The 10,432-nt window shown below is 36.8% G+C and overlaps 2 protein-coding genes across 10 annotated transcripts in view; one reads left to right on the top strand and one right to left on the bottom strand.

Annotated features, from left to right (window-relative positions):
• Positions 1–212: 212 nt before the first annotated feature.
• LOC144629529 (tubulin beta-4B chain-like) lies at positions 213–7,334 on the top strand. The gene is made up of 9 exons (XM_078487759.1): positions 213–216; positions 765–824; positions 1,877–1,985; positions 2,904–3,014; positions 3,291–3,535; positions 4,147–4,359; positions 4,884–5,161; positions 6,004–6,220; positions 6,828–7,334. The coding sequence occupies exons 2-9, from the start codon at positions 768–770 to the stop codon at positions 6,945–6,947; spliced, it is 1,350 nt and encodes a 449-aa protein (XP_078343885.1). The 5' UTR covers positions 213–216; positions 765–767; the 3' UTR covers positions 6,948–7,334.
• Positions 7,335–8,757: 1,423 nt separating this feature from the next.
• Positions 8,758–10,432, bottom strand: part of LOC144630301 (uncharacterized) — a 54,303-nt gene continuing 52,628 nt past the window's right edge. For all 9 annotated transcript variants that reach the window (XM_078488632.1, XM_078488633.1, XM_078488634.1 and 6 more), the window contains one exon: positions 8,758–10,382. In XM_078488632.1, the coding sequence (XP_078344758.1) occupies positions 10,234–10,382 (149 nt within the window). In that variant the 3' untranslated portion in view covers positions 8,758–10,233. The remainder of the gene's footprint in view (positions 10,383–10,432) is intronic.

Below are 10,432 nucleotides of genomic sequence, written 5' to 3'. Positions count from 1 at the left end.
TTTGAATGGACACTGGCGATAGAAACGATCGGGGCGATTATATGAGAACCAAGGAACATGGTCTCGATATTTTAAGTCATTTTTCTGATTACTTCCGAGGAAACCTTAAAGTAATAGTTGCGTAATGTAGGAAAACAACAAAGGAGTAAACGAAACGCGAAAATAACCAAGGATGGTTTCGACTGACAAAGTTTAAGACGGATTACGAACGACAAACTTGAAAAACTTGCCAGTTTTTTCAAGATGAGTTGTCCGTGACTGAGCTCCTTAATTAATACACGTCACGCCTGGTTTTGGTTTGACAGCTGATTGGTTGAGAAAGATAGTGACGTACTTGCAAGATTTTCCTTTACCAATCGAAAAAGTCGGTCATTGGTGAAACTTAAATTTGTTGAAAAGTCGCCAGAAAATTGCTCTGTCGTGTTTGGTCTTTGATGTGGTTTTGAATTTTCATATTCAATAAACTTTATTAAAAATTCTAGCAGCACTGTCTGGCAGGGTATACGTTAGTCAAAATCTGTCTAATTTGACATGTTTTGTCTTCTAAACTACATATTTTGCCGACTGGAACAGATACTGTAATTTATTTCATGGCTAGATATCGCGACCTCGTATCGATACTAAAAGGTACTCTCTCGTTTCATAACAACATGCACCTGGGGACTCAGTCAGACAAAAATGATATCTTATCGACCGCCTCCCACATTAGTAGCCAGACACTTTCGTGAAAGAACGCGTTAGAGCAAACACATTCAGAGCGAATAACCATGCGAGAAATAGTTCACCTACAAGCTGGGCAATGTGGAAACCAGATCGGAGCGAAGGTAAAACTCTGATTTTATATTTCTTACGTTCTTCGCGTGAACCATTAAGAAAGGAAATTTTGCGATTTAATTTCAGTCTTGATTCAGCTCTATTTCACTATGAATATTCTAACTTGTAATGGCGCGTGTGTAATATTTTCCATCGTTGCTCCTAATTTCAGTTGTAAACATTATGAGTCTTATGAGGCTGTATCTTTACATTCTTTTACAATTGAACTTCCTTTATTTGCAATATTTTAAGCGCGTGAAAATTGTATTCAAAAACTGACTTTTTATTCAAATTATCAATGCAAAGAAATCGGTTGCATATTTTAATGGTTTCCTGACACGAATACATATCGTTGAAAGTTGCAGTTCATTAAACTGTCTAAATAAAATCGGAAAGAAATTCGCTGTTCAAACCATTGTTCATTTATATCTTCTTACATTTTACCATACAATATAATTCCATTTCAGCTTTTTTCTTAGATTCATTTCTTTTTACCACACCCATAAAATAATTTCGCCATGCATGCGATTTTGAATTCTGATCATTTACTATGCCCACGCGAGCTGTGACATTAAATATTTCACCACGCTCTTATTTTCGATTATAACTACTCACATTTTTTAAAAGCTGGTTTTGTTTTCTGATAAAGTACATCCTTTAAGCCGTGTTTACACAGAAACTCTAAAAAATTTTGTATATGAAGAAAGCAAACAACATCATGTCAGATAATTTTATACAGACGGATTAATTTCACGAGCGAGACATCGAATGAAAAAATGCATTTTAATTTTAATATATACAGATGTAATTTTACAGTTTTCATTTATGCTTAAATTAACATGCTTTCTTTAATTTTTAGGCGATTTTACACGAAGAATGAAAAATTTCGTTTAAATTTCAACAAACATGTTTATAGTTTTAATGTTTTGGTTTAGCAAAAAATGCTCTGACTACTTTAGTTTCGGGAGGTAATTTGCCAAAAAGGATAAAGTGTTTCATTCTAGTTTCAACAAATACGGTTAATGTTTTGTTGTTGCGCTAAAATATTTGTGTTGTCTTTCAGTTTTGGGAAGTAATTTCAGAGGAGCATGGCGTCGATCCAACGGGATCATATCACGGAGACTCGCAAATACAACTCGATAAAATCGATGTGTATTATAACGAAGCCACAGGTACGAGCTATTGTAACAATAAAAAAATCTCTGATAAATATTTTGTTGCTTCAAATATTTTTTAATTTAGGCTGCGTTGTCGAAATACATTTTTAATTTTGAAGCACAGTTATTAATGTATATCACGTTGAGAAAATTTAACTTTTGAAGGTTTCAGAAGACCATTTCCGCTGCGATACATCATCGCTTTCCAATAACAAAGATGTTCCCATATTTTAACAGTAAAAAGTTTCTTTTAAGTTGATTTTTTTATTCAACTTTTCCCGAGCAGGTTTTAAATGTCTCTTTTAAGATTCTGGTTCCCAAAGTGTGTCCACCATCTAAAATTACGTACAAACCCGGCAAAAAAAATGAAAATATTTTTATCATTTTAGGGCATTTTTTTCGCTTTTCAGTTCGTATGATTCTCATTTGCATAAACGCAAAATCTTTAAAGTGATATATTGAAGCACAAATCGTATGCCTTATACATTTTAAAATTATTTATACAAAAATATCTTTTCCGACAGAAGACTGAAAAAAAATCTCGAATATTTTTTATTGCTACATTAATTTTTCTTTCGAAATCCCCCACAACTTGAAATTACTGTCAAAACGAACAACAAAAGCAATCTGCTCGGACATTTTGTGATAGAAATCGAAGACGACAAAAAAATTAGGCACGAATTAGAAATGTAAATCAAATTCCATCGAAATATCACTGGTCAACGTAAAGCTATTTAGTCTATTACAGAAAAACACCTTTTCATTATCGCAGCAGGTGTACTAAGTCGGTCTTATATTTAAACTTATTTACTTCCCAGGAGAGAAATATGTTCTCAAAGCAGTCCTTGTTGTTGGACTCATGTTTAAACACATTTTCATGAGCCCGGCAGGTGTGCCAAGTCGGTCTTATACTTAAACTTATTTACTTCCCAGGAGGGAAATATGTTCCCAGAGCAGTCCTCGTTGACCTGGAACCAGGCACAATGGATTCCGTACGGTCTGGAGTGTATGGACAGTTGTTCCGACCTGACAATTTCGTATTTGGTAAGCTTAGAGTATGTTCTTGTTTCGTATTTTTCTCCCATCTTAATGTCATATTCTTCATTTAGATAATAGACCAGAGGATCAGATTGTATTGTGTTTTCATTTTGTGTCGTTTTAATTGTCTTCGCGCGCATAAGTTTAATTGACAAGTAACTAAATTTAGATTTAATGGTTTTGTCGGCATTCCATCATTTTTTAAGATAAGAATAATTACCTTTTTGTGAATATATTAAGCCTGTGTTCAAATGTCTTTCACCTGCTTCCATTTTCCCCCAGGCCAAAGTGGCGCGGGAAACAACTGGGCCAAGGGCCACTATACTGAGGGGGCCGAGCTAGTGGAGTCAGTTTTGGACGTGGTTCGTAAGGAGACTGAAAACTGCGACTGCATTCAGGGCTTTCAGCTGACTCACTCATTAGGAGGGGGAACTGGGTCGGGCATGGGCACCCTACTAATTTCCAAGATACGCGAGGAGTACCCTGACAGGATCATGAACTCGTTCAGCGTGGTGCCCTCGCCAAAGGTACACCTGCTCTGTGTAACATATGGAGCCTTAATTTAAAGCCTTTATTGCTTCAAGTTTTCATCGGGATTATTAATCGTTTCTTGCGTGACTCTTTAATTTTAGTTTAAAATGTTTGACGTACTTGGTCTGTGCATGTAAAGGAAGACCAATAAATATTTAAATTGAAATTGAAAAGCAGAGACCGATACAACGTAGAATGATAGAAGTAGTTTTGCACTATATTTCGGCTGGCCAAACCAGCCTTCTACAGGTACAATGGAGTTTACATTTATATGGTGATAATGGTATCTTAAGAAATACCAGAAATACGTAAAACTAAATACAGGAAATATGAAATATGTAAACAGGGTAAAATAAAAAAATTAAAATATGCTAAGCTTAAAAATGACAATAAAATAGTACAAGTAGAAAAACTATTATGTTCCTCGCGTATGTTAAGACCATCGGGATCAAGTGTTCTGTCTTTTGAAATTAAAAAAGCTTCCCTGGCCTTATGGATTGCGTCTCGGTTGGTGAAGACCTTTTCGATGGGGATTAATTGTATGTCACTTAGACACTCTTTTCGTACTTTCTATTTTTCTGTATTTCTCTTCATTTAACTCTTTTAGGTCTCTGATACGGTTGTGGAGCCGTACAACGCCACACTGTCAGTGCATCAACTCGTTGAAAACACCGATGAGACTTACTGTATTGACAACGAGGCTCTGTATGACATATGCTTTAGAACCCTTAAGCTGTCAAATCCCACATACGGGGACTTGAACCACCTGGTGTCTGCGACAATGAGTGGCGTGACAACATGTCTGCGGTATCCTGGACAGGTGAGTCAGCGGTAGTAAACAAAAACAAAGTGGTACATTTGTCTGTAGATTTCACCGTCGAAACGAGTCAGTCATACAGACTAGAGAATCGGAAAAACTGAAAGCACGACTTATCACTTCCCAATATAGCTACTGCCCTTTAATCTACACACGGATTTTTTTAAAATTAAATTTGACGGAAATTATGACTTCAGATTCTCATACACTAGCTAACACTATGTTTCGCGTTATGTTTGCACGGACTTATTTAAAATGGCAAAGAAAACGTTAACTGCGAACTAACTTTATTTATAACCTTGTTTCCAGGTTCTTCTCCGTATTTCAAATCCAAAATGGCGGCTTCTCCGATCTAGATCGCATGCGCACAAGAGAGAGCATTAAAATGCGCGGGTGAAAAAAATCTCACGCCCTTAAAAAAGGTCCATGATTCAGGAACTCTCTTCTTCAGCATACTTTGAGCGGTATTTTACGCAATATCTTTGTCTTTAACCCGTAACCTCATCAAAATCTTTTACCAATTTCAGTTGAACGCGGATCTCAGGAAGCTTGCTGTAAACATGGTCCCATTCCCCCGCCTCCATTTCTTCATGCCAGGGTTTGCACCGCTGACCAGCCGCGGCTCACAGCAGTATCGCGCGCTGACAGTACCAGAGCTGACTCAGCAGATGTTTGATTCTAAGAACATGATGGCTGCATGTGATCCACGGCATGGACGCTATCTGACTGTTGCAGCAGTGTTCCGTGGCAAGATGTCAATGAAGGAAGTGGATGAACAAATGCTGAACGTCCAGAACAAAAACAGGTTCGTTTCCGAGCCCAATTTGCGATCAAAAATTTGCTCCTTTATTTGGGTGAGGCACTCCTCCCGACAACCAAGGAAGGCTGTAGGTGTCACTTATCCCTGAGAAACCTTTACTCTGTGTTCAGCAGAGCACGAAGTGATATTTATAAGACCATAAGTGGTACTGGTAAAAAAACCATCCTATTAAATTCAGATTAATGCGCTGGAGTTACACTTTATCCCAGGACATTCCCTCGTCAATTGTTCTATACATATATACTGCAAAATTTAATTTCAACACCTTTTCAAACCTACCTTAGGTCGATATCTACGAGCGAAAAATGACGATGTTCTCTTAGATATCCTGTTCCTTATGAAGAAGTTTATTTCCCCTGTTGGAAACGATACCGTCCTCGTCGATCAACGTTTCATGGTGTCGCTATGTTTTATTTAAGAAAAAAGACTTCCGTTTCTGTTTGTCTTTATTCTCTAATAAAAATCATAGCCACGTTATTTCGCTCCCGTAATGGCGTAGAGAGAGCCCCAGCCGCAGGCGAGGGTATTCTCAGCCATTCGGGGGAGAAAAAAAGACGTGCAACGATCTTTATCAGATCAGACAAAAACAGACGTTTAATTATTATACGAAATTGCTACGGGATAAAAATGAAAAAGAAAAAAAAACGAGGTTAGGACAAAAATTTTTTTTTAAGTTGACGCGTATATATCTATTTTTATACTTTGAAAGAGAATAGCTTTTTCCATGAGAAAGATACCTGCGAACATTTCAGCTATTTTATAAATGAAAATTCAGGCATGTTAATCTTTTATTTTATACTTTTTTCTGCATTTTTTCTTATTCACAGCACTTACTTTGTTGAGTGGATTCCTAACAACGTCAAGACCGCTGTTTGTGATATTCCTCCTCGCGGGCTCAAGATGTCCTCCACGTTCATTGGTAACAGCACTGCCATACAAGAACTGTTTAAACGAATCGGTGAACAGTTCACGGCTATGTTCAGGCGCAAGGCTTTCTTGCACTGGTACACTGGGGAGGGGATGGACGAGATGGAATTCACTGAGGTAATGACGTCACTTTAAGAGGGATAGTGCCCGGGGGATAGTGGGTTTGGGGACTCCCTATAATGGTCTATACGGGTAGGCTCCGCCCAAAAAAGGTACATTTTTCAGGCTGTAGGTATAAAAAATGGGTAGGAATTTCACGAGTTGAAGTATACAAAAAGGGTTTACATCTCGAACAATCCCACCGAGTAGTCGATTCATTAAGTTTTTTTAAGGGGTCATTCGAGGGAAAAAAATTAAAAAAAAATTGCAGTATCCCTTCTGTACTGTAGGTATGTATTATAATAAGTGGTGCCATTTTCTGGGAGCTATACGAAAGGTACCTTTTCTGTCAAAAATGTTACATGAAAGGGTGAGAGTTTGGATCTCAGGGCGGAGCCTCCCCGTGTAAAAAAACTTTTGAGCACCCCGGGGGTAGTGTAGTGGGCTGCATAAGGGTTACTTTTCAGTTAATTTTGGCGAAATTAAAAGGTGCGAAAAGTGGAAAAAAAAATTAAAAAATGTGACTTTCCTCTAACAAGAAAATTGACCAATCATTAAGAATAACTCAACTAGATAAAAACGTGTACAAGGTCTGGTTTCACCCATTTCTCCTCTCTAATTTTAGGCCGAGTCCAACATGAACGACCTGGTATCTGAGTACCAGCAGTACCAGGACGCCACGGCCGAGGAGGAAGGAGAGTACGACGACGAGGACGAAGTCGAGGGCGATGCCGAAGCCGATTAAATATCGATTTAATGAACTACTACTGAATATGTTACGATTTTAATTGACATAAGTATCTAAAGTATTTCTTGCGAAATTATGCGAAGTGGTAGGGCAGTCAAAACTTTTAATGGTTGGAATTTGTTGTTTTTTAGCCTATAAACCTTGAAAAGATACCCTAGTGCACAACCATTGAAATAAAACCTGAGCGATAGTAGCCGTCATGATATTAATAATGCCGGAAAATGTTATTCAAAGTATAATATTTTTTATAATATTAAAATATTGTTTAATAATTTATTTTATTTATATATTGTATTAATTACATTATTTGGAAATTGTATTTCGTATGATTTCTATAAAGTCAGTCAGTAAAAGTCAATAAAATCTCTAAACTCGGGAAACGAGTCACTTTATGGGTTTATTCCATGAGAAATTGCACATACAGCTATTTCAATAAACGTTGTCGTATCAAAGCTAAAAGCTAAAAGGCAATACCGTATGGCGTTCTGGGTATTCACTACAAATTTGCATATAAGCTTCATTAAATGTACAAATTTGTATTTTGCACGTGGAGAATTCACGAGTTTGTTTTTCTTCTCAGGAAGCCTTTCTGTAGCTTTACTTTCACTGCCGCTTAGCTCTGACTTTTGAAAATTCTTCTTAAATTCAGTGCGACTAAAAGCACCTTGTTTCACATGTCTGAATAAATAGAAAACGTGCAAATTCGCGTTTGTCATGTCACTATATATTTTAGTATTCAGCACGCGCAGTTGCTCTCTTCTTCTACCCATACTACCTTTCAGTCTTGTCTTTTAGCTTTGATCCGGACAACGTTAACTGAAATAGCTGTATACTTTAATACCCAATGAACCTATCGTGAATATTCAAACCGAGCAGCAACCAATCAGAAAAAACTGCTTTTTGCACGTGCAGCTCGGGTTTCTTTGCTTGCGCACGTGCCTGGATCAGGGTGGCCTGGATAATGCAAATTTACCGCAGTTTCGTGAGCGCGCAGTTAGAAAATTTCTTCTCAACTTTGCTTTTGGACCCTTCAACCCGACTCCTTGCCGAGAAACGGATACCACAAACGTAAGTAAATAAATTATTCAAATGTTAATTTTCTCTTATAGAAACGGGCCAAATGTGAACGAAAGTTGAGCTGAGACAAGAAGAGTTGAAACTCCCTCTCGCTCTTGTTTGGGGCTTGCCTCGTTGTACGTAAAAACCTGTGAACTTTATCTTTGTTTTGGAGCTATTGTTTTTTCCTGCTTTATATTAATTCTTTGTTTTACGTCAATAGTAAGTTTTTCAGGTTCTTACACCTGATTTTGCGTTCCCGGCAACGTTCGTGTACTTTTGTGCGTTGTCATCGAATTTGAACTTGCTTTATATATTTAAATAATTCTTGATAGTCATTAAGAGTTTTATATATCTTGTTTGTGCCAAGCCTGCTTAGAGATGAAGAAATCTCTTGTGCAACTTTCATCCTCAACTCTTGGCGACCTACGTTCTCGTTTGGCCTTAACTTAGAGCAAAATTTATACCGGACAGTTGGTGGAATAGCCGTTATCGAAAAGTACCTTTATTTGGCAAAAAGGAGGGGGGGGGTTCTCTCCAAGGGTTTCTGGAATGTGCCGAGTTCCAGGGTTTAGTACAAACGTGCGCATCGTTCCACACATTTGTTACAGTGAAGGTGCAAACGCCGGGTTACAAAAGTTAGAACCGAGTTCAACTTTTTGCAACGCTTACGACAAAAACACTGCTAGATCCTTTTTTTTCTTTGATTGATGATCAAAATCCCGTTGGCAGACACAAACAGGTAACTCGCTTTAATTTCTCAACTTCAATTTTATTTGCATACCAAAACTATAATATAGATTTTATAAACTCTGAAGGATGACTAAAGATAGATAAAAGAGTTATATCTCGAAGACCAAGTTATACTACAATTTCGTGGAACCAAATCCACGGGCTTTTTCAATTTACTTTGCAAAATTTAGAAATCGTAGACGTAAGCTTGCCTAATAAAGAAGTCAAATGAAATAGTTTTGCCGTTAAGAAATATTAATAGCTGCTAGAATTTCCAAATATACGAGAGCGAAAGTTCTAATTTATAACAATCGCCAGAAACATCCTTCATGCAATTACCTTTTTACATCAAAGATCGCATTTTCAGCGATCTTAGCACACGCGAACTTTTTCACATATTTTTGGTTCGAACCGTTTCTTAACTTTTATCTACATTCCTTTAAAAGTTTATCTCTCAACCAAAGTGCTTTACGACCCTCTTGTTATCCGAGAAACTTGATAAATTCTTGAGATCGAAAGTGTCGCTAAACTCTTAGATTTACTATTTCGATCAAGAAATTCAGTTTTACGTATGTGCTTTTCTTTCCCTCTCAAAGTTATCTCCATTGTACAATCTCGTTCGCAAACAGTGGATATCAATTATCAGTTAGAAAGATGATTAAAGTTATCCGATTTTTGCATCGATGAACAAAATGGGCCGAGAAAGATCGTCGCACTGGTTAAAAGTAACTTCAATTTACAGCGAACACAAGTGTATGTAACACACTTTTAAACGCTTATACACAAACAGCACGCGAAATAAGCCGAAGTCCCCTTTGCTTAAATTATCAAGATGTACGTTACAAATACTTTATCTGAAATATCTTAAAGCTAGACTTACGTTACCTAGCATATAGTTGGTTTGTTTAGCATTAAGTTGGCTTACACCGCATTTAATTGGCTTCTTCTATTGCAAATACTCGTAGCTTTAATTTGAATGACGTGTTTGTCATGACGTCAAAAGTCGGGTAATCGACATCCTAGTCAATTATATAGTTAAAGACTTCGGTAGCTTATAAAATATAATATAAGGAATCCTATGAGAGTAGATAAGTTGTCGAATAAAATTTCTTAGTATAACAAAAAAATATAATAATAGTACTTTGACTGACAAAATATACTTATGTCTGAGATATAAATACCGTAATATAGTTCTAAAGGAATAATATAAAATAACTTAGTTTCTTTGATAATGAAGGCATCTTCCAAAAATAACGATTCTGAGCTGAGATTCTATTTGTAACGCCTTTAAAACTATTAATTCAAACACAAACACACCTTAACAATTAAATGACCATCAATTTTCATTGAAAATATGAAATACACATCAATCGAATTCATTTGTGCAACAAAAATTTGACCTCAAACAATAACAATTGAAATATAAACTATACAGTATGACGTAGTATCATGACGTCATTATACATCATGACTCTACTTGATGACGTCATGAATGTTAGACTTGCGTCGTCCGCTTGTCGAATGACGTTACCATCATAATATTTGACTTGCACGCTGTTATCCGCTCTTCTAGACTTTGATTCTCAGTTTCTAGAGCATTTATGAAGCTTGGGTCTTCCCAGTTGAACTCTTTCTCGGCTTTTACTGCAAAGAAAAAAGTAAGCGTAATGTTAGTCAACTGGAAAATTTTGGTC

This window comes from Oculina patagonica, chromosome 11, assembly GCF_052425735.1.
Source record: "Oculina patagonica isolate OP01 chromosome 11, crgOcupat, whole genome shotgun sequence".
Lineage (NCBI taxonomy): Eukaryota > Metazoa > Cnidaria > Anthozoa > Scleractinia > Oculinidae > Oculina > Oculina patagonica.
Note: the sequence above shows the minus strand (reverse complement) of the source record. Positions and strands in the feature narration are given on the sequence as shown.

Excerpts from the sequence above, each read along its gene's own strand:
- LOC144629529 (XM_078487759.1), top strand. The coding sequence starts at position 768 with ATGCGAGAAATAGTTCACCTACAAGCTGGGCAATGTGGAAACCAGATC. Across the intron at positions 825-1,876 it reads GAAACCAGATCGGAGCGAAG|TTTTGGGAAGTAATTTCAGA; the intron begins GTAAAACTCTGA and ends GTTGTCTTTCAG. Across the intron at positions 4,360-4,883 it reads GTCTGCGGTATCCTGGACAG|TTGAACGCGGATCTCAGGAA; the intron begins GTGAGTCAGCGG and ends TACCAATTTCAG.